Genomic DNA, 24,860 nt, shown 5'->3' with positions numbered 1-24,860 from the left:
AAGAGATTCACAAAAAGGGATTCATTTTACTTTCATAAAAGACTGTAAAAAATGTCACCATATACCTAAGATGTGGGAGGAAGAGGAATAAGAATGAGTTCAATAAATGGAATTATTGAATAGTTATGTTGTACACCTAAAACTAATACAACACTATATGTTAACCATAATGGAACTAAAATTAAAAAAAAAAAGAGTGAAACCCCCCAAAACCCCAAAACCCACAGGAAACAACAGGTGTTGACGATGATATGGAAAAAAAGGAACCCTCATGCACTGTTGGTGGGAACACAAACTGGTTTAGCCACTCCAAGAAACAGTATGGAGGTTCATCCAAAAAAATAAGAATAGAATTACCATATGATCCAGTAATTTCACTACTGGATATTTACCTAAAGAAATGCAAACAGTAATTTGAAAAGACATACACACTCCTATGTTTACTGCAGCTTTACAACAGTCAAGGTATGCAAACACCCCAAATCCCCATCGTTGGATGAATGGATAAAGAAGGTATGGTGTGTGTGTGTGTGTGTGTGTGTGTGTGTGTGTGTGTATGGTACAATATCACCCAGTCACAAAAAAGACTGAACTCTTAGCATGCACAACAACATAGAGGGATCTAGAGAGTATAATTCTAAGTGAAATAAGTCAGAGAAAGACAAATATTGTATGGTTTCACTTACATGTGGAATTTAAGAAGAATAAGAAATAAATATATATCCACTTATATCATCAAACTATATAAGAGCAGCAATGTGCCAATATGCAGGGAAAACAGATGTGAATCAATAATTGTAGTTAATATATTAATACATCACTTTTAGAAGCTGATGGATCAATAAAAAATAGGTATCTAAGCTGTGTAAGAGTGTATGTATATAATATTAAGTCCAATGAGCATAGAACACCTATTATATCAGAGCACACATGAAGCACTTACAAAACGATGTCATTAGGGGATGTAGGAAACCTCATGAAGGTTATTTCAAAAGGATAAATATGTACAGTATAGCATATAGTCCCCAATCAAAACTAATCAAAATGGAGATTAATAATATATGGGTAGTTTAAATTCTCAGAAATTGGCAAAAAAAAAACCTAATGGGCTTTAAAAATTATAAAGAAATATTTATAACTAAATGTTAATTAAAATACTACATGTGAAAACTTAAAGGATGGGGTGCCTGGGTGGCTCAGCGGGTTAAGCCGCTGCCTCTGGCTCAGGTCATGATCCCAGGGTCCTGGGATTGAGTCCTGCATCAGGCTTTCTGCTCAGCAGGTAGCCTGCTTCTCTCTCTCTCTCTCTCTCTGCCTACTTGTGATCTCTCTCTGTCAAATAAATAAAATCTTTAAAAAACAAAACAAAACAAAACAAAAAACAAAAATAACCAACTTATAGGAAAGAGCTCCAGGAATACTGAGAGGAAAATTCACATCTTTAATACTTTAGGAAGAAACAGATAAAAAACAAACTCAGCACTAAACTTAAGAATAGGAGAACAAGTCAAATGAAATAAATAGAATGTAAATAATGGAGGACAGAAATCAACCAAATAGATCAAGGAAAAAAATAGTGAAAAAAAAAATCAAAACCAAAAGTTACCTCTTTCAAAAAACTGATTATACACAGACCTCAGGCAAGAACGATCATTACGAAGAACAGAAATAACTGTAGCAGAGCCTGGAAAGTGGTGAGAGTAGTAGAAACAACTTCAGTTAATGCATTTAGAAACACGCATTTGTTGTGTGAACACAGGGAGTGTGAAGGGCTCACTAAGTGATTCAAAACCTCTCCCTCCCACCCCTACCAAATCCAGATCCAAGTATTTTTACAGTGAGTTTGATCAAAAATCTAATCTTATACAAGTTTTTCCAGAAAACATAAGAACATTTGTTGTTCAGTCTCTTTTGAAGAGCTAGGATAATCTTGATTCTAAAAACAGGTAAGGTAATTTTTAAGTGTACATGTGAAAATCCTAAATAAAATATTAACTAACTTAATAAAATAGTATATAAAAATCACATGAGGATAAAACGTGGAATATCCCAGGAAGGCAGGAGTGATGCAACCCTGGAAAGTTTTCATAAGCAAAAGAGAATATGGGACACAAGGACGGCAGGAAAGAGGTATGGCTTTCATTCTGATATGATCGGCCAACAAAATCCCCACGGAACACATAAAATCAGTGCTAATTCTGAACTACTGAGACACTTCACCAAGGCCGCCATATTCAAGGGGAGACTCAAATCAAAGGCATTTCAGTACACATGTTATACACCACTGAGAATATTATAACTATGACACCAGTATCGCCAAGAACTCTACGACACTGTGAAGTAACTGAAGGCATCGCATGGCCACGCAGCCAGGAGGCCGGAGCTGGATAACACTGGGCGGGTCCAGAGCCATGGGCTGGGGAGGCACAGGGTGTTCCCAGACCCCTTTCCTGCACAGAGTCACAGACAGCATTTCTAATGTACAAAGTTAAAAAAAAAAAAGCAGGCAATATTGTCAAATTTGGGCAGTGAAAGAGAGAGAGCAGAAAGGAGAAAGAAGACATATATCATTGTTCATATTAGGGACTAACAGTATCCAAATAGCTGAAAAACTATGGTATTGTGATAAAGATGTATAAAGTTATCCTTAGAATAAAAATACTAGCCTGCATAAAAATCTGTAGAATAAAACAAAATTTAAAAACCACTTCAGGGACACCTGGGTGGCTCAGTGGGTTAAAGCCTCTGCCTTCAGCTCAGGTCATTATCCCAGGGTCCAGAGATCAAGCCCTGCATCGGGCTCTCTGCTTGGTAGGGAGTCTGCTTCCTCCTCTCTCTCTCTGCTTGCCTCTCTGCCTGCTTGTGACTTCTCTCTCTGTGTGTCAAATAAATAGAATCTTTAAAACAAAAAATAAAAACCACTTCACTTTGTGGAATTTATAAAGTTGGGAAAAAAACAAGTCCACAAGTCCAAAAGGCAAACAATGGCATAACCATCTGAACAAAGTGGAATTCAAGCCAAAAAACCACACCCCAGGACCCAAAAGCGCTGCTTTTTGAGCACAACTCCTGCAATGATGTGTTATTGGTATCCGTGTGTCAGATGACCCAGTAATGACCATTAGGAAGCAGAGGGTGGAAGGGTGAATAGAAATGTGTGGAAAGGAGACACGAGTTCCCTTCTGAGTCCAAGGACAACAAGTAAACAAGTACAAGTCCGTCTGTGGCACGTGTAGCACCATCGATAAGATAGAGAAAATGGGATTGAGCTGCCTCTGCATCCATTCTGTCCCATCCATCCAACAGCCTGTGGGGACGTGACTCTGACCCTCCCACTGGCGCAGGCCCCCAGATGGCAGCCTGTAGAGCCGGGAGCAGGCATGAGCTGGTGGTGGCATGTCCCTGCCTCCTGGGGTCTTTCCTTTACAGGCTCCTTAGACGGCGCCCACCAGGAACTTGCCAAATGCCTGCTCTGTTTGGTTTGCCCTGACCAATGTAGCCTTAGCCTGGGAATCCCAAAAGCAGCCTGGCCATGGCCCCTGAAGAAGGAGGGTGCCCCAGGCCTGCCTCTCTGCCGGCACCCTGCCTCATGCTCCCCGGGGGCTCCGGGAGGCCTGTCCTGCAAACTTCCTCCAAGACCCCTGAGTAATAAGCATTTCAGTGTCTCTTGCCGAAGTGTAGCTCACCAGCTGGTACCCTACGCATCACTTAATAAATGTGAAATGAACAGTATTAACAAATGGAGATAAAAAAAAATCTCTGTCTTCTATTTGCAGTCCAGAGATACCTTTTTTCCACGTGTATAGGGACTATGCACAAAAGTTACCTATCCATTAGGCCATTAAAAAGTCTAAATTCTTAAGGAATAATAACAAAGATAATATTCTCTGGTGATAATTAAGTAAAACCAGAAATTGGTAACAAAATCAGAAAATAAAAAGGTCTTTATCTGGAAATTAAAAGCATGAAAAACCTCTGTCTTGAAAGAAAACTTAGGAAAAAAAATACACATTAGTCTATCAAATTTCTGGGGAAAAATGCTTAGGAAAACACCACCCACCTGAACTTACAGCCTCTGTATCTAAGGCAGTGCTTGGATGAAGTTACATAGTTTTCTTTGTTGGGATTTTTTGTTTTGTTTTGTTTTTAAAGTAGGTTTCATATCCAGCATGAAGCCCAGTGTGGGGTTTGAACCACAACCCTCTGATCAAGACCTGAGCTGAGACCAAGAGCCAGCCACTTACCAACTGAGCCACATGGATGTCCCTTGTTTTATCAACTTATAGTAGTAAAAAAATAAACTACTCATCTTAGACAGTTGGAGGGAAAACACAAAACTAAGAGAAAAAAAGAAGGCATTTAAAAATAATAATGGGGGGGAGGAGTCAAGATGGCAGAGAAGTAGCAGGCTGAGATGACATCAGGTAGCAGGAGGTCAGCTAGATAGCTTATCAAACCATTCCAAACACCTATAAATCCAACAGGAGATCAAAGAGAAGAAGAGCAACAATTCTAGAAACAGTAAATCGACCACTTTCTGAAAGGTAGGACGGTGGTGAAGTGAATCCAAAGCAGCAGGAAGACAGACCACGTGGGGCGGGGGTGCAGCTCCCGGTAAGCGGCAGAACAACAGAGCACTAAATCAGGACTGCTCCACTGAGGGACATCGCTCCAGAGGCTAAACTGGGGTGAAGCCCAGATGGGGTCAGCGTAGTCCCAGGTCTTGTTGGATCAAAGAAGGATTGGGGGTGTCTGAGTGTTGCAGAGCTCACAGGTATTAGAGCAGGGAAGCCGGCTACAGTGACAGAGCTAATAAGTGAGCTCTCAGCTCAGGGTTACCTTGAACCGTAATCCGTGGCACAGGCCACTGCTCTGTGAGTGGGGTCCCCACAAGATCCGGGGAGACACCCCCTGGGGGAGCTCAGGGATCTGCAGGGTTCAGAGACTCCAGGCAGAGCTGCATGCCAGAGACAGAGATGCTTGGTCACAGGCTGGGTGAGCTCGGAGTGTGGCTGGAGGCCAGGGAGACGGGAGTGATTGAGCGCTTTTCTCTGAGGGCGTGCTGAGGAGTGGGGCCTTGAGCTCTCAGCTCCTCCGGAGGGAGACTGGGAGGCCGCCATTTTCATTTCTGTCCTCCAGAACTCTACGGAAAGCATTCAGGGAACAAAAGCTCCCCAAAGCAAACCCTATCGGATTACTTAGCCTGGTCTGTGGTAAGGGCGGTGCAATTTTGCCTCGGGCAAAGACACTTGAGAATCACTACAACAGGCCCTTCCCCCCGAAGATAAAAAAAAATCCAGCCAAGATCAAGTTCACTTACCAAAAAGAACAGCGGAATTCCAGAGGAGGAGAAAGCAAAGCATGGAATTCATGGCTTTCTCCCCATGATTCTTTAGTCTTGCGTTAATTAATTTTTTTAATTTTATTTTTTTCTTCTGCTAATTTTTTTTAACTTTTACTCTTTCCTCTTTTAACATTTTTTACTAGTTTATCTTAACAGTACCTTTCATTAAAAAAATAGTAATCTTTTTTGAATCTTCATTATTACAGTCATATTTTATTCTTCATTGTATCTAACTTTATTTTTTGTATACACATAGGGTTTTTTCTTCTAAAAAATTTGGGTTACAACTTCTTCTAACAGATCAAAATATACCCTAAATCTAGCTTCGGGCTTGTTCTAGTCTCCAGCCTGAGCAAATTCTCTCCACTTTCTTCTTTATTCTCCCAACCAACTTACTTTATCAACTCCTTTTTTAGAAATTAAAAAAATTTTTTTTTATCTTTATAGGCATATTCCATCTCTTCATTGTGTTTACCCCTATATATGTTTTTCATTCTTTAAAAGTTTGGGAGGTAGTTTCTTCTAAGAGACCAAAATACTCACAAAATTAAGGGGGTGACCCTGTGCTAGTCACCAGTCTAATATATATATATATATTCTTTTCTATATTTTTATTTGTTTTCTTTTTATATATTTTTTAACTTTTCTTTTAATCCCCTTTGTCCCCCCCCCCACGATTTGGGGTCTCTTCTGATTTGGTTTAAGCACATTTTCCTGTGGTCTTTGCCACCCTTTCAGTATTTTATTTGCTCCTTCATATATTCTTATCTGGACAAAATGACAAGGGGGAAAAACTCACCACAAAAACAAAACAAAACAAAACAAGAGGCAGTACTGAAGGCTAGGGACCTAATCAATACAGACATTGATAATATGTCAGATCTAGAGTTCAGAATGGCGATTCTTAAGGTTCTAGCTGGGCTCAAAAAAGGCATGGAAGATATTAGAGAAACCCTCTTGGGAGATATAAAAGCCCTCTCTGGAGAAATAAAAGAACTAAAATCTAACCAAGTTGAAATAAAAAAAGCCATTAATGAGGTACAATAAGAAATGGAGGCTCTTACTGCTAGGATAAATGAGGCAGAAGAAAGAATTAATGATATGGAAGACCAAATGACAGAGAATAAAGAAGCTGAGCAAAAGAGAGACAAACAAATACTGGACCACGAAGGGAGAATTCGAGAGATAAGTGACACCATAAGACGAGAAAACGTTAGAATAATTGGGATTCCAGAGGAAGAAGAAGAGAGAGAGGGGAGCAGAAGGTATATTGGAGAGAATTACTATAGCGAATTTTCCTAATATGGCAAAGGGAACAAGCATCAAAATCCAGGGGGTGCAGAGAACCTCCCTCAAATCAGTAAGAATAGGTCCACACCCTGTCACCTAATAGTAAAATTTACAAGTCTTAGCAACAAAGAGAAAATCCTGAAAGCAGCCCATGAAAAGAAGAAGTCTGTAACATACAATGGTAAAAATATTAGTTTGGCAGCTGACTTACCCACAGAGACCTGGCAGGCCAGAAAGAACTGGCATGATACATTCAGAGCACTAAATGAAAAAAACATGCAGCCAATAATACTATATCCAGGAAGGCTATAATTGAAAATAGAAGGATAAATTAAAAAGCTTCCAGGAAAACAAAAACTGAAAGAATTTGCAAACACCAAACCAGCTCTACAAGAAATATTGAAAGGGATCCTTTAAGCAAAGGGAGACCCTAAAAGTAGTAGATCAGAAAGAAATAGAGATAATATACAGTAACAGTCATCTTACAGGCAATACAATGGCACTAAATTCATATCTCTCAATAGTTACCTTGAATGTAAATGGGCTAAATGCCCCAATCAAAAGACACAGGGTATCAGAATGGATAAAAAAACAAAACCCATCAATATGCTGCCTACAAGAAACTCATTTTAGACCCGAAGACACTTCCAGATTTAAAGTGAGGGGGTGGAAAACAATTTACCATGCTAATGGACATCAGAAGAAAGCGGTGGGGGGGCAATCCTTATATCAGATTAGATATTAAGCCAAAGACTATAATAAGAGATGAAGAGGGACACTATGTCATACTCAAAGGGTCTGTCCAACAAGAAGCTCTAACAATTTTAAATATCTATGCCCCTAACATGGGAGCAGCCAAATATATAAACCAATTAATAACAAAATCAAAGAAACACATCAACGATAATATGGTAATAGTAGGGGGCTTTAACACTCCCTTTACTGAAATGGACAGTTCATCCAAGCAAAAGATCAACAAGGAAATAAAGGCCTTAAATGACACATGGGACCAGATGGACTTCACAGATATATTCAGAACATTTCATCCCAAAGCAACAGAATACACATTCTTCTCTAGTGCACATGGAACATTCTCCAGAATAGATCACATTCTGGGTCCTAAATCAGGTCTCAACCAGTATCAAAAGATGGGGATCATTCTCTGCATATTTTCAGACCACAATGCTCTGAAGCTAGAACTCAATCCCAAGAGGAAATTTGGAAAGAACCCAAATACATGGAGACTAAACAGCATCCTTCTAAAGAATGAATGGGTCAACCAGGAAATTAAAGAATAATTGAAAAAATTCATGGAAACAAACTATAATGAAAACATAGCAGTTCAAAATCTGTGGGACACAGCAAAGGCAGTCCTGAGAGGAAAATATATAGCAGTACAAGCCTTTCTCAAGAAACAAGAGAAGTCTCAAGTACATAACCTAACCCTATACCTAAAGGAGCTGGAGAAAGAACAACAAAGAAAGCCTTAACCCAGCAGGAGAAGAGAAATCATAAAGATCAGAGCAGAAATCAATGAAATAGAAACCAAAAAAACAATAGAACAAATCAACGAAACTAGGAGCTGGTTCTTTGAAAGAATTAATAAGATTGATAAACCCCTGGCCAGACTTATCAAAAGAAAAGAGAAATATATAAATAAATAAAATAAAATAAAATAAAATAATAAATAAATAAATAAAATAGAATCATGAATGAAAGAGGAGAGATTACAACCAACACCAAAGAAATACAAACAATTATAAGAACCCATTATGAGCAACTCTACACCAACAAGCTTGACAATCTGGAAGAAATGGATGCATTCTTAGAGACATATAAACTACCACAACTGAACCAGGAAAAAATAGAAAACCTGTACAGACCCATAACCAGTAAGGAGATTGAAAGAGTCATCAAAAATCTCCAAAAAAACAAAAGCCCAGGGCCAGACGGCTTCCCAGGGAGATTTCTACCAAACATTTAAAGAAGAATTAATTCCTATTCTCCTGAAACTGTTCCAAAAAATAGAAATGGAAGGAAAACTTCCAAACTCATTTTATGAGGCCAGCATCACCTTGATCCCAAAACCAGACAAACATCCCATCAACAAAGGGAATTACAGATCAATATCCTTGATGAACATAGATGTGAAAATCCTCACCAAAATACTAGCCAACAGGATCCAACAGTACATTAAAAGGATTATTCACCATGACCAAGTGGGATTTATTCCAGGGCTGCAAGGTTGGTTCAACATCAGCAAAACAATCAATGTGATACAATACATTAATAAAAGAAGAACAAGAACCATATGATACTCTCAATAGATGCTGAAAAAGCATTTGACAATGTACAGCATCCCTTCCTGATCAAAACTCTTCAAAGCAGAGGGATAGAGGGCACATACCTCAATATTTTCAAAGCCATCTATGAAAAACCCACTGCAAATATAATTCTCAATGGAGAAAAACTGACAGCTTTTCCACTAAGGTCAGGAACATGGCAGGGATGTCCGTTATCACCACTGCATAGTACTAGAAGTCCTAGCCTCAGCAATCAGACAACAAAAGGAAATTAAAGGCACTTAAATTGGCAAAAAGAAGTCAAACTATCACTCTTCGCAGATGATATGATACTATATGTGGAAAACCCAAAAGACTCCACTCCAAAACTGCTAGAACTTGTACAGGAATTCAGTAAAGTGTCAGGATATAAAATCAATGCACTGAAATCAGTTGCATTTCTCTACACCAACAACAAGACAGAAGAAAGAGAAATTAAGGAGTCAATCCCATTTATAATTGCACCCTAAAGCACAAGATACCTAGGAATAAACCTAACCAAAGAGGCAAAGAATCTATACTCAGAAAACTATAAAGTACTCATGAAAGAAATTGAGGAAGACACAAAGAAATGGAAAAATGTTCCTGGATTGGAAGAACAAATATTGTGAAAATGTCTATGCTACCTAAAGCAATCTACACATTTAATACAATTCCTATCAAAATACCATCCATTTTTTTTTCAAAGAAATAGAACAAATAACCCTAAAATTTATATGGAACCAGAAAAGACCTCGAATAGCCAAAGGAATATTGAAAAAGAAAGCCAAAGTTGGTGGCATCACAATTCCGGACTTCAAGCTCTACTACAAAGCTGTTATCATCAAGACAGCATGGTACTGGCACAAAAACAGACACATAGATCAATGGAACAGAATAGAGAGCCCAGAAATAGACCCTCAACTCTATGGTCAACTCATTTTTGACAAAGCAGGAAAGAATGTCCAATGGAATAAAGACAGCCTCTTCAATAAATGGTGCTGGGAAATTGGATAGCCACATGCAGAAAAATGAAATTGGACCATTTCCTTACACACACACAAAAATAGACTCAAAATGGATGAAGGAACCTCAATGTGAGAAAGGAATCCATAAAAATCCTTGAGGAGAACACAGGCAGCAACCTCTTCGACCTCAGCTGAAGCAACTTCTTCTTAGGAACATCGCCAAAGGCAAGGGAAGCAAGAGCAAAAATGAACTATTGGGGTTTCATCAAGATCAAAAGCTTTTGCACAGAAAAGGAAACAGTTAACAAAACTAAAAGACAACTGACAGAATGGGAGAAGATATTTGCAAACGACATATCAGATAAAGGGCTAGTATCCAAAATCTATAAAGAGCTTTAGCAAACTCAACATCCAAAGAACAAATAATCCAATCAAGAAATGTACAGAGGACATGAACAGACATTTCTGCAAAGAAGACATCCAGATGGCCAACAGACACATGAAAAAGTGCTCCATGTCACTTGGCATCAGGGAAATACAAATCAAAACCACAATGAGATACTACCTCACACTGGTCAGAATGGCTAAAATTAATGAGTCAGGAAATGACAGATGCTGGTGAGGATGCGGAGAAAGGGGAACCCTCCTACACTGTTGGTGGGAATGCAAGCTGGTGCAGCCACTCTGGAAAACAGCATGGAGGTTCCTCAAAAAGTTGAAAATAGAGCTACCCTATGACCCAGCAATTGCACTACTTACCCTAAAGATACAAAAGTAGTGATCTGAAGGGGCTCATGCACCCGAATGTTTATAGCAACAATGTCCACAATAGCCAAACTATGGAAAGAACCTAGATGTCCATCAACAGATGAATGGATAAAGATGATGTGGTATATATAGACAATGGAATACTATGCAGCCATCAAAAGAAATGAAATCTTGTCATTTGCAATGATGCGGATGGAACTAGAGGGTATTATGCTTAGCGAAATAAGTAAATTGGAGAAAGACAACTATCATATGATCTCCCTGATATAAGGAAGTGGAGATGCAACGTGGGGTTTTTTGGGGGGTAGGAAAAGAATAAATGAAACTAGATGGGATCAGGAAGAGACAAACCATTAGACACTCTTGATCTCACAGAACAAACTGAGGGTTGTTGGGTAGAGGGGGTCTGGAGAGGGTGGTTGGATTATGGACATTGGGGGGTGCTGTGGTGAGTGCTGTGAAGCATGTAAACCTGGCGATTCACAGACCTGTACCCCTGGGGCTAAAAATGCATTATATGTTTATAAAAAAATAAAAATAATAATAGGGATATTAAAAGGTTAGAAATCAAAAAGATGTATTAAATAAAAGGCCATTTTTTTGAAGAAAACAATTAGATACACTTGTAGGTCATCTAGGTAATAAAGAAAACCCAAGCTAAGAAAATAAGACCTGCTGGGAGGGTAACATCAGGAACGGGAAACCACAGCGGCTGTGAGATCCACACAGAACATATAACATGTGAATGCCATGAGAATACTCCCTAGTTCAACAAAATTGAGCCTAGAAGGGATCTGAAATCTAACTAGACCAGAACCATGAAAGAACTATTGTGTCATAAAACTCCTGGTCCGGGTGGTTTGCAAGGGAAATTTTCCCAGACTTTCCTACACAACCTAATGAATGATCTTCTGCTGAGCACTTCATGTGTGCCTCAAAATAATATGTATTCTATGCCCGCTGGGTACAGGGTTGTGCACATAGCTTATACCTATACTTAAAGAAGGAACAATTATGAGGCTGTTTAAACTACAAGCTACATATACCATATATACTAAAATTAAAACAAAAAAAAAGTGTTTTGAAAAACTGGGCAGGGTACCAGGGAAAGGAGTGTGTGGGTTTGATGCCTGATAGCTGATAAGGGCTCAGGAAGAGCCAGAAAGCAAAGAGACGCCTGGGGTAGAAAAGGTGGCGGGAGGAAAAAGGACACAAAGGTCACCTGATGTGGCCAGACCGTGAAAGGCCGTGTGATCGGTGTCGGGGGAGCTGACTCTGGGTCTGTCTGCTGGGGGCTCTGTGGGCTCTGTGGGCCTGGTCACAGGTGTCCAGAAAGCACTGCTGGCTGCCGCAGCATGTGGACACAGGGGGCCACGGGAGAAAAGTCGAGACCCCACCCAGACAGAGGCAATGACTGCAAGGTCAGTCATAACATGCCATTTTTATAACCACAAAAGTTTACATTGTAATGTCCTTTTTCATAGTCCTGATCTAATTTGATCCTTAGAGCACGTCTTTAATGAGAGGAAACTCTCATTCCCTTTGGAAAGATGAAAAAACTGGGGAACAATGTAATTAGCAGCCTTCCTTGACTGAGGCTGTTTTTCTCCCAAGGGGAATATGTCTCCGAGTATGTTTATCCCTCCAACCAGAACACGAATAGAGTGTTTCAGGAAGAACTAGAATATTTTTTACTTACGTCATTTCTTATCTCAATATTCCACATCTAAATCATTTGTGATGGTTTTCAAAAGTCTTATTACCTCCAAGGCAACCTGATTTGGTATTGAAACTTCTGCTTCAGGAAAAATATCTCCTATAATCTTTTCAAAACATGGGATGTCTTCAGGGAGAAATTTTGGCAAACTAGCTTCTCTTAGAGCCTCAAGGACGATCAGAGTCTCCTCCTTTTCAGAAAGATGGTCACCGGAGTTACTTTAACAGAAGAAAAAAACACAGACCAGGTGAGCAAGAATGAGACCGAGGACTGTTCCGCTCCTCTGTGGCGGGGGCTATCCCCACAGCCCTTCCTCCTGTCCCTCACCGCAAAGCAGCTAGGCGGTGTGCGTGAGGCATATCTGGTCCCAGGGCCCACAGATGGGACCCAGAGACAGGCCCGGGCTGGTCCTGAACAGGCAGGGCAATGCCACGCCCCCAGTCAGGGTCTGGCATTGTATCAGTAACGTGTTTTAGCTGCAAATAATGGAACGAATTTGGGTTGATGTCAAATAAGAAATAATAACGGGCACCTGGGTGGCTCAGTGGGTTAAAGCCTCTGCCTTCAGCTGAGGTCATGATCCCAGGGTCCTGGGATGGAGCCCCACATCGGGCTTTCTGCTCAGTGGGGAGCCTGCTTCCCTTCCTCTTTCTGCCTCTCTCTGCCTATTTGTGATCTCTCTCTCTGTCAAATAAATAAATAAAATCTTCAAAAAAATAAGAAATAATAACAATTTATTCACAATCTCAAGGAGACCAGGGAAACAGGCTTGCAGGCTATGCAGCTGGGAACTGTGGCCCAAGTTATGCCATGGAAGAGGTCCTGTAGAGACCAATGGACCTGAAACCCTTGTCAGAACAGTCCTCCCCTGCCCGCCTCTGGAGCTTCTGAGGGAGAGAAACCTTGAACCCCTCTTCTGCTCAAGCCAGCTGAAGGTATCTCTGCTTGTTGTCATAAAAGCCTCCAGATGTAAGAAGTCATTGCATAATATACTGTCCCACAGTAACAATATGTTGCCTCTTGAACATTTAAACACATATCTGTGCACATTAAACATGCCCGCAGGAGAAGGAACAGTAGGCCATGCGATCAGACTGCAGAGACACGCAAGAAGCAACGTACTCTGGGCGGGAGAGGCCCTCCTGCCCTCCTGGGCACGCATGTCCAAACTCTTCAGCAGGATGGAGGCGAATCTGAAGTCTTTGATCCTTAATAAAAACAGCTAATAGCTAACGTTTAGGGAGCACTTTTACCGGATACTCTGTTTAGTTCTTTATTCGAAGAATTCATTACTCTTTTCAAGCACTTTAGAGGGAAAGTAATACTCAACATGACCCAGGTCAGACAGTTGCTGGGGGTCAGTGACATCCTTTCTCCCCAGACACAGCTTGCTTTACACTCAAGGAGGATAACTTGAAGGAAGGAGAGAAGGAAGGACGGACGGACGGACACACAAACTGACTACTACATCTGGGAGCGATCACAGTTTATATATAATAATACTGTTATGATACTGTGCTGTTAGATATAAAAAGGTAAGACTCAACTAAAGTTCTCCAAAAGAATAATTTGGGGGATGGCATCTAAGATTATCATGGGGGAATATCTGTTATCATTTAAGAATAAAAAATGAAAGCTCTACACTTATAAGTCAACTAAAATCCAAGAAAATCCAAGAAAATAAATTTTTTTTCTTACCCATTTTGATTGCCTTCATGATACCTACCACATTCTTTGGAATTAGTTAAGACTCACTTTATGGCCCAGTACTGTGGTAAGTTTTTTTTTTTATGCCTTTTTTTTTTTAATATAATTTTTTATTTTTTATAAACATATATTTTTATCCCCAGGGGTACAGGTCTGTGAATCACCAGGTTTACACACTTCACAGCACTCACCAAAACACATACCCTCCCCAATGTCCATAATAACACCCCCTTCTCCCAAACCCCCTCCCCCCAGCAACCCTCAGTTTGTTTTGTGAGATTAAGAAATGAAAGAAGATGGGATTGGGAGGGAGACAAACCATAACTGTGGTAAGTTTTGTAAGTGTTTCAAGTGATTACCTGAAGAGATGTTAATTCTCTAGCTGCCGACAAAGCACATCTTTCCTACCAAGGACATCCTAGGATTCCAGCTGCTGGGCAGTCTGTCTCCCCGAAGGGGAGATACAGAAACCTCCTTTCTGGGACTGTCTGCGGGGGGCAGACAAAACTGTTGCGCAGAGATATATTCCCTTGCTAATCCCTGGAACCTGTGAATATTTTCTGATACAGCAAAAGATGGGACTGAGTTTATCCCAGATGATCCCGATTTAAATGCAGACACACGCTCCTCCTGAGAGCAAGGCAGAGAGACACACAGACACGCAGACAGTGAGAAGAGGGGGTGGACACCGGAGTGACGCAGCCACAAGCTCCGGGGTGCTGACAGAGCACATGCCGGACTCTCCCTCTGGGCCTTGGCAGGGACAACAGTCCTGCCCACAACCTGGAGTTCAGACTTCTGGTCTCAGGTACTTTAAGATGTCAAGTATGTAGCCATTTGTTATGGCAGCCCTACAAAGCAAATACATGGTCTCCTACTACTGTTTTTTTTTTTTTTTTAAAGATTTTATTCATTTGACAGAAAGAGACACAGCGAGAGAGGGGAACACAAGCAGGGGGAGTAGGAGAGGGAGAAACAGGCTTCCTGCTGAGCAGGGAGCCCGATGCAGGGCTCGATCCCAGGACCCTGGGACCATGACCTGAGCTGAAGGCAGACGCTTAACAACTGTGCCACCCAGGTGCCCCTCCTATTACTGTTTTAAATGTAAGCACCTCCAGACTTTCCGGGAGTTAGAGAGAGGCTCCAGTATGCTCTAGACAGAGTTGCTGGGAGACTGCTCTGGAAATGAGGGACATTTGTGGTATCCTTGCATGCCTCGGAGGCAAAGCCAGGAGCCTGAGAAAGAATGGGCAAGAGCAGAGGGAGAGGAAGGGACAGGAGGGAAAAGGCCAGACAAGAAGAATCACAATAATTTTTGGTGTCAGGAAGGACCAAGGGATTTTTAAAAAGCAAAACAGTCTGATTTTTAAAATTTTTGCTGTGCTTTACTCTGATAAAAATTCCCAAATCTGGGCACGTGGGTGGCTCAGTGGGTTAAAGCCTCTGCCTTCAGCTCAGGTCATGATCCCAGGGTCCTGGGTTTGAGCCCCGCATCAGGCTCTCTGCTTGGTGGGGAGCCTGCTTCCTCCTCTCTCTCTGGCTGCCTCCCTGCCTAATTGTGATCTCTGTCAAATAAATAAATAAAATCTTTTAAAAATCCCCCAATTCTCTTTATAATACAGTCAACTTCACACAACCACATCACCTGCACGATGGTCTGTAGGACCAGGGGACGGGCTGTCACAGCTGTGCAAGCACAGACAGACAAAAGACAGCTGCTCCTCATGGCAGCAGACTGACAGCACACTGGAGGCGAGATCCCTAGTCCAGGTGTCTAGGAGAACTAACTGAGGCTTTTCTATGATGCAAAGAACATGGATCAGGGACTCCCTCCCTGGAACAGGTCCTTGTACAGCAGAAAGCCTGGAGGACTGGAGGACGTCAGGAGGCTGATTCCTGGTACTCCTGCCTCTAATTCTTCCCAACGCAAAGCATTTCATAACAGGTAGCCATCTACCTGCCATTAGTCTTACATAGGCCATTTTGTAATATATGCCTTAGTTCCTTCATTTGTAAGAAATAACATACTATGGTCGAGCTAAAGCCAGACCCCTGACTCTTCCCCTCCCTACAGCGTTCTGTGCTTGGTGCTGTATCTAGGTACTATGAACAATCTGTAACACTGGCTGTGTTTTAATAATTCATGTAAATGGCATATTGATATGCCCTCTTACAACGTATTCACTTTTTTCATTTAATTTTTAATGGGTAATACATGAATATAGCCCCTAATCAAACCCAAAGAGGTCCGCCCCTTAGCAACAATGGAAACAAATGCTCACTTCCCTATAGCTTCATCAACAAAGTCCCAACTTTCGTATTTTTGCCCATCAGATGAGAGACATTTCCATTTTTTTTAAATTTTTTTTTTTTTAATTTTTTTTTTTTTAAGATTTTATTTATTTATTTGACAGAGAGAAATCACAAGTAGTCGGAGAGGCAGGCAGAGAGAGAGAGAGAGAGAGAGGGAAGCAGGCTCCCTGCTGAGCAGAGAGCCCGATGCGGGACTCGATCCCAGGACCCCGAGATCATGACCTGAGCCGAAGGCAGCGGCTTAACCCACTGAGCCACCCCGGCGCCCGAGACATTTCCATTTTTAATGTGCATTTCTCTCAGGAGTGGGGTTGAGTATACTTTCATGTATTTAAAAACTTTTATGTTTCCTTTTCTGAGAACTGGCTTTGCCCATTTTGCATACGAGTCCTTCCGCATGTTCTCCAGGCAGTGCTCCCATGTCATCAGAGTGAGCTCTCCCTCTGCCCAGAAAGCTGCAAATATCCTTCTTCCCAGTTCAGCACTCAGCCCCTGGTCGCACAGTGTTTTTTGACCATTATCACTCTTTGCCTTAGCTTCTAGATTTTGAGTCTTAGTTTTACAGGTCTTCTGTAATCCAAGAAAATAAAGGACATTTTGTTTCTTCAAATCCTTTTATGTTTTCAGTCTTTTGCTCCTGTTATCCAGGTAGATAACGTTGGCCGTGGCTCCAACTGCATCTTTATGCACAGGGCACTTTAGTTTTCCCAAAGACAATCACTGGAAAGTCTGGGAGTTTGTTCTTGCCTCACAACTGACAACACACTACACACCCAGAGCGTGCAGTCCTGCTTCTGGGTTCTGTTCTGTCCTGATGACTTGTCCCTCTTTGTTCATAAGCCAGCACCACAGTGTTTAACCAATGCAGCTCTATAATATGTCTCAGTAATTAAAGGGAAGTTTCTCCTTCATTGCTTTTATTTGTTAATATCTTTCAAGTTAGTCTTAACTGTTTTTCTTTTTTTTTACGATGCATTTATTCATTTGAGGCAGAGAAAGAGTGCACTTGCACACGCGAGTGCGAGTGGTGGGAGGGATGGAAGGAGAGAGAATCTCAAGCAGACTCCCTGCTGAGCAAAGAGCCTGACTCAGGGCTCCATCTCATGACCCGTGAGATCATGACCCATGAAATCACAACCTGAGCCGAAACCAAGAATCAGATGCTTAACCACTTGTGCCACTGAGAAGCCCCTTTCTATTTGAACTTTAGAATCTGTTGGCTCAAAAATAAACAAATAATACCTTTGGTATACTCACTGGGAGGTTTTTTCATTCATAAATGAGCATTTAGAGTCTTTAAATCTTTATGATGCTAGACCATCTAAGATGTTATATTAAGTACATGATGTATTATTTCATTTATTCATGTTTTCATTTGTGTCCTTCACAAATGCTTTCTTCATATGGGTTTTACACATTTCTCATACAGATATATTCATATAGGTCTTACATTTCTCATTAAATTACTGCTCTTTTAAATAAGGCCTTTTATTCCAGTGTATCTTTTATTATATAAAGGTTAAGATAGTTTTTTTAAAAAAGATTTTATTTATTTATTTGGCAGAGATCACAAGTAGGCAGAGAGGCAGGCAGAGAGAGAGGACAAAGCAGGCTCCCTGCTGAGCAAAGAGCCTGATGTGGGGCTCGATCACAGGATCCTGGAATCATGGCCTGAGCAGAAGGCAGAGGCTTTAACCCACTGAGCCACCCAGGCGGCCCAAGATACATTTTTTTAAACAATAAGTTCTTCTGGGGAAAAGTCCCCGGGGATCTTGTGCATTTTTTTCTTCCTCTTCTTTCACATTCTTAAACACCTCTATCATATTTCACTGTAACATTCTGGGAGCTCCATTTTATCTTGTTACTGTTACTTAGACTTTTACCAATTATTTTCCCTGTGTTGTATAACTTCGTTTGACCTAACGATTCAAAATTCAACTCACCATTTAAATACCTGTTTCTTCTTCCCAGCCATTGTTAAAACGGTCTTCATAGTCCTCAAGCCAAAATCATAATGATCCTATAAAGCATTAAAGTATCTGAGTTATTACATTTCTGAATGAAAAATGGGATGACTTGGACATAAATACATATACTATACAGTTAAATCCCTAATCATGTACACTGTGAAGAGAGACTGTGCTGTAAATCAAGAAAGACTGCATTTGGCTTCTAGTGCCTTCACTTCCCCCCAAAGTGGTGCCCCTAAAGTCTTCTTAAGAGAGAAAGTCAGAAGTATTAAAGCTGTTAAAAACTATCAGGATCTAAACTAAATTTTCTCTGAAATGGAGAGAAAGAACTGAAAGAATAGGGTAAGGAAGAACATTCTGGAGGTGGTGTGGCTGGTTGTCCAAACCATGCTGAGTCATAAACAAATACCCATCCAGCTGGCATATCCCAGAACATCATTTTCAACATGTGGTACTCAGATCAGCAACATCAGGGACTGTTGAGAACTGGTTAGAAACGCAAATTCTCAAGGGCTGCGCCACTCAGGAAGTTGGTGGTAACGTCCAGGGATTTGTGTTTCAACAAATTCCCCCAATTATCTCGAAGCACAAAAAAAGTGCGAGTCACTACTATAGAGGTTAACTTCCTCGTATGGACAGAAAGTAGTCCCCAGTTTCACACAGCAGGTATTCCATTATTTTCTCCAGGCCCTGGAGGAAAGGCTTGCAACCTGGACTGGTTTTACACATACCCTCACCTCCATGTTGGCTCGCCATCTTGAACTGCTGACCGGATTCTATCTCCATTATTTCCCAGGTCATCCCATGGTCCGATACCAGAAAAGTCTTATTTAAGGTTTTCTATAATCCCCTTGCTTTTGAAAAAAGCAATGTGTTACCTGCTGTGAGAGCTGCTTGCTGGCTAATTCATAAATGTTAACCAGCTTTCCAGAGAGTGATTTTGCAGATTTGAAACCAAATGAAAACAGCATTATCTCAGCAATCATTTGATAATGGGGAGTCATCATTGCCACTGGGCGAAACAGAGATTTTAAGTTATCCGGGAGCTCTACTCGACCTTTATATCTTAAGAGGGTAAGAAAAACAAAGAAATAAATAAGCAGAAAAGCAGTTATTTCGTTTTCATTTTTCCCGTTGAGGAACCACACAATATAGTTTCCCCCAGAATAACCCTGTTTGTGTCCTATGTGACCTTCACTTGAAAGCAAGTGTCTAAGACAGTTTCTATTGTACTTTTCATTTCCAGAGTGTTCTTCTCTACCGACCTTTCTCTCTGTGCCTCCTCCCATGGTGCGCCTCACATCAGGTCGCTCCCACCCCAACCGTTCCCTCCACACGTTCCCTTGACAGGTGTTCACTGAGCCTGCCCAGCCTCCACTCCTCATAACCTTCAAGTTCTCTTCCTTCTGCTACTCTCTGCTTTTTAGTCTGTCTTCTTAGTGACAAGTGGCTAACCTTTTCTTTTCTCCTGACCATTCTGGAAGTGAAAACATCCCTCAGTCAGAAACTTAACGTGAGACCACCCATGGGCATAAGTACGGAACTGTAACACTTGTGAGTGTGCAGGTACAGGAGGGGGTCAGCAGTGGCAGTACATTACAATGGTACAATGTACAAGGTACACTACAATGTCAGACGACTGCTTTGTGGCTAAGATCTCAGAAAACGATTTTGACTGTCTCCACTCCTAGCACAGATACTTACCCAGGGATCATGGTGACAAATACTGCACAAGACATGTTGATACGAATTTCTTTTCCTTCCAGCATAAACCTACAAGACATTTGTAGGAGTTCGGAATGAGTACCCCGCAAAATGTGCCACTTCTTTACGTACATTATTTTTAGCTAAAGACAGTGAAGGCCCAAAAGACTCAGGAAGAGCTTTTTACCTCCCCCTTTAACTGCTTCTACGAGTTTAGATAGAGGGCCGGGTCCAGGAAGACACCTCTCACGGAGACAGCTACAGAGAATATGGGCTGGGCGTAGTAAGCTGTGCGGAGCTCAGCAGACCTGTTCATTCAGATTCCTCTCTGTGTCCTGTTGTCTCTCTCACCAAACATCTGCTCTTCCCGTCTACCTGTGACTTTTCTTCTTTCCCTTCATAGCCCCAGATGCCTTTCCCCTTCTCCTTAGCTCAAGATGGCATACAAACCTTAATGGCCTGTCTCTGAACCTCTCATGTCTGTGTGAGGCTTATGTATGTATGCAATTAAACTTTTCTCCCATTAACTTATCTTATGCCAATTTAATTAACAGACCAGCCAAAAGAACCTAGACAGGAAAAAGAAAAATTTTCCTCCCCTGTCCATTATAGTATTCATTGCTAAGAGAACCGTGTTCTCTAAGTCAAAGTATGTTAAAACAGTAAGTGAGTTTGGTAAAGTTCCTAAGGCTGTGTTACATTTAAATCCAAACAGCACATGCTGGGGAAAAAAACAATTTTTTTAAAAAAATTTATTTTTTATTTATTTTCAGCATAACAGTATTCATTATTTTTGCACCACACCCAGTGCTCCATGCAATCCGTGCCCTCTATAATACCCACCATCTGGTACCCCGACCTCCCACCCCCCACCCCCCGCCACTTCAAATCCCTCATATTGTTTTTCAGAGTCCATAGTCTCTCATGGTTCATACTTTGGTTTCTTCAAGTGAAACATCCTAACATGGAAAGGTACTAAGAGAGTTTAAAGTTCAAAGAAAAAGTCATTGGATATATCTGTGACCTGTCCTGGTGGCCGGGAAGGCCTTTCCAACACTGGACAGGAGCCTGGAGACCTCCAGGCTGGCAGGAAAGTCAGTTCCGTATATTTGCTCTTTACTTGCCCAGCAAAGGAGATGTCCAAGATGTCATTCATTTCTTCTGGTCTGTGTTTAGGAAAAAAACAACACCCGAAGCACTTCCCGGAGAAGGAATGCTAAGCAGCAAGGAAGCAGAGGCACCCACCCCATACCTGACAGAGTAGCTGTCTTTTGCCGCCTTGATCGTTAGGATCTGTGACGCAATCACGGAGAGGACCTTCACGTCAATCCGATTGAACTCGTCCAAACAGCACCACGCTCCTGACTGCACCAGTCCGAAGAAGAATCTCCCCATTATCTTGAAAACAATTACACACGGGTGAATGCTTTCCCTGGGCTGGCCCCGTGTGGTTCCGCAGTGTCTCCAAGGCCAGCGCACGCCTTCCCTAGCACAACAGCCGGTTGTGCACAGCGCTTGGCCCGCGCCCCTGGCAGGTGCAGGCAGAGGCCTGGCCCTTGGTGTTCGGGGGGGGCTTCCAGGTGGGGAACCCACGGATGCCCATGTGCCGGCAGCCAAAACAAGAACACCATAGGCCCAACACAACAAGCGTGAGTGAACACACGTGCAGGAATGCGTGCTCTCCGTGTGACGCAGGAGTGCACGCCAGAGTCCCGTGGGTCCGAGACACAGCAGCCAGTTCTTCCCACTGGTTGCAGGAATCAGGTTGTGTCGCTACTGAAAATTTTGATATTTCATTTTTTCATGGTTTTTGGCCTTAATTTTGATTCTAAAAATCATTAAAATAAGATTTATCTTGATGAGCAGGTTTCTGGGCTCCCCGCTCAGCTGCTCGGCCCTGCTCACTGCACCTGAGGGCAGCTCCTGGGGAGGAAACTAGGGTCTCTAGGTCTTGACAATACTCATGCAAACAGCTGACCTGTGTTTATTGATACTTTTCATGTGTTAAGTGAGCACACACTGGAAAGGCAGGTTCTCACAGCTAATGTGCTTTTAGCTGCCAATAAAAGGACCCTAATAAAAGGTAAATGGTCTGGACTTAACATGCAAGACAAAGTAAATGGGAGTGTTTTGAAACTGTAAGTAAATTTGGCAGAGGCGCCAAAGGTATATGACATTTGAAATATGACATTTCAATGAATATTTCACAATGTTAGGAGCTGTGTCTTCTTAGGTAATATACCACCAGAAAAAAATAAGGCTGACATAAAATTGTAATCATCACTACAAACTCTGATGCAAATTTCTGTGTTAATTATAACAGCCTCATTGTTTTTAATGATTACCTTTTCAGTAAACAGGAGTATACCTTTTCAGTAAATAAAAGTATAAAAAAGTAAATAAAAGTATAAAATAGTAAATAAAAAGTGAAAGTAAATAAAAGTATAAAATAAATTTATATTAATAGAGCAGTACTCTTAATTTTGTTAGTAAATTCATGTTCCATATCATATTTTGTTAGGAAAAACTCCATCAAAAAAATTGAAAACCACTGTCATAAGAAGTAGTTCAGTTTCATAAAAGAAAACCGCATGATGTTTTCAGTTTCTATTATATTCTAAGTTTCTATTTTATCAATTTAGAAGAATCAACAGCATTTACAGATCTGTTAATACTTAATGTCTCTCCAAGAGAAATATTTTTCTTGTTCTTTCAATCCTCAATGAATTCTTTCTTCTATGTGCACAATATTTTTTCCTACATATAAACGAATAAGCCTTACCTTATAATCCAAATCCTCAAAACAGTTGAAGACCAAACAATGTTTGCCTAAGGACTGAGAAACAAAAATATTATTTTAATAGATCTCTTGAATTATGACACAAAATACTAATGCTAAAACTTCAGGAGTAATAAAATGTCTTTACTCTTTTGAGAAAACTGCAATCTCCAGATGAAGTACATATTGAATTTAGAAAGTCACAAAACTTAGTAGAGTGTAGAGACATATACACTATTAAGTTGATTAGCACATGGAATGCTAAAGAGTCATGTTTCTAAAACACATCAATAAAAAACTAAGGAAAAAAGCATTTCAGGGAAATCATTTCAGTGACATCAAACCATCTCCTCCACTTTCATAGTCCCTGTCTCTTTCTCTGTGTCACACACACACACACACACACACACACACACGACCAGGGAGAAGTCTGCATGCAGCTCGAAATCACCCTTAAATGAGGGCGATGCTGCCACCACTCACTCATCAGTGAGCACGGTGGAATCCCAAGTAAACAGAAGCAAACTGAGCCTGCAGAAGGCCCATGTCCCAGCACACAGCAGACACTTAAATGTGAACGGATGAGTTACATGACTTCATGGACCTGGTGTCTGTTAAATGTTCTGAACATCTTACTAGCAGGAATGGTGTATATTTAAGATACCATTAAGGTCTGTGTGACTAAAAACCCAAGAAAGCGGCATTCTGGATACCAAAGGCACTTACTTTGGCTAGATCTTTGATACTCTCTGTTTTGCCCGTGCCGGTGGGGCCTGCGGGGCAGCCCCCCAGATTCAGGAGCAGCGCTCCGGTGAGGGTGAGCCAGCACCTGTTAGTGAGGGGCGTGATAACCAAGCGGGGCGTGCAGCCCAGGTACTCGTAGCCGTATGTGAAGCTGGCATCTCCTTGAGACACGTAGCACAACTTCTGTCTGTCGTTCCACTTATAGTGCAAATGCCTGAAAACAGTGGTGCAAGTGTGCATGTTATTGGGGCAAAATTAGTTTTTGTTTTCGCGTGTAGAAACCTAACAAACATTAGAGGGAATGTTGACTATAAAACAAATGAAAGCGTTAAAAAAAAAATGGAAAGAGTTATGGCCAGTACATGAGTGACAATGTTAGAATGAAATACTAGAACGCCGAATCCTACAAGCACGTGAGCACTTGCCCTGTGAGGAAAATGGTCTCGTGGAGTCCTGCTGCTTGGCTGTGATGTGGGCACAGCACAAATTGAGGATTTATACAAGAATCCTCCCTACGAAATGTATTGTGGTTTTCAATAAAGACGTGGCTCAGACATTGTTCATTATAACCAGGATCCTTACTATGAGGATAACTGAAATGCTATTGTGGTATTTATCTTAAGAACCCAGAGAATCGTGAGGCTAATCCTAAATTTGCTCATCTATAAGGCTACCAGTAAAACCTGCGACCCAGTTGTAGCTTTACAGTATATATTCTTTCCCCCCCAGATTTATGGAGATATTGAGCTAGACCTTCATAGTAGTTTAAGGCGTGACAATATAATGATTTGATATATGTACATACTGTGAAATGATCACAGTAAATTTAGGTAACATTCATCATTCACACAGTTACAATTTTACTTTTCTTGTGATGACAGCACTTGAGATCTACTCTCTTAGTATTCTTCAAATATACAATAAAGTATTATTAAACTATAGTCCTCAGGCTAGCCATTACAATCCCAGAACTTATTTATCTTCTAACTGGAAGTTGGTACCTTTGACCTCCTTCATCCATTACAAATATCCGCTGCCTCTGGCCCCCACCCATTTCTCTGTTTCTATGAATTCAGTGTTTATGGGTTTCACATATAAGTGAGGTCATACATTGTCTGACCTATTTAATTTAGGATAATGCCATCAAGGTGTTGTAGCAATGGGCAAGACTTCTTTCATTTTTTATGGCTGTGTCATAGTTCATTCTACACATGTACTACATTTTCTTTATCCAT

At 41.1% G+C, this 24,860-nt stretch overlaps 1 protein-coding gene across 1 annotated transcript in view; it reads right to left on the bottom strand.

Moving 5' to 3' along the window:
* Positions 1-24,860, bottom strand: part of DNAH14 (dynein axonemal heavy chain 14) — a 333,925-nt gene that overhangs the window by 181,284 nt on the left and 127,781 nt on the right. The window contains exons 29-35 of the mRNA XM_045069521.1: positions 23,608-23,839; positions 22,885-22,938; positions 21,355-21,500; positions 20,103-20,171; positions 19,277-19,463; positions 18,372-18,448; positions 12,455-12,626 (exon numbers count right to left, since the gene is read on the bottom strand). Coding sequence (XP_044925456.1) covers positions 12,455-12,626; positions 18,372-18,448; positions 19,277-19,463; positions 20,103-20,171; positions 21,355-21,500; positions 22,885-22,938; positions 23,608-23,839 — 937 coding nt within the window. The remainder of the gene's footprint in view (positions 1-12,454; positions 12,627-18,371; positions 18,449-19,276; positions 19,464-20,102; positions 20,172-21,354; positions 21,501-22,884; positions 22,939-23,607; positions 23,840-24,860) is intronic.

This window comes from Mustela putorius, unplaced genomic scaffold, assembly GCF_011764305.1.
Source record: "Mustela putorius furo isolate JIRA1106 unplaced genomic scaffold, ASM1176430v1.1 tig00003942_pilon_pilon_pilon, whole genome shotgun sequence".
Classification (NCBI taxonomy): domain Eukaryota; kingdom Metazoa; phylum Chordata; class Mammalia; order Carnivora; family Mustelidae; genus Mustela; species Mustela putorius.
The sequence above is the reverse complement of the archived record's forward strand: the minus strand, read 5'-3'. Positions and strand labels throughout refer to the sequence as shown.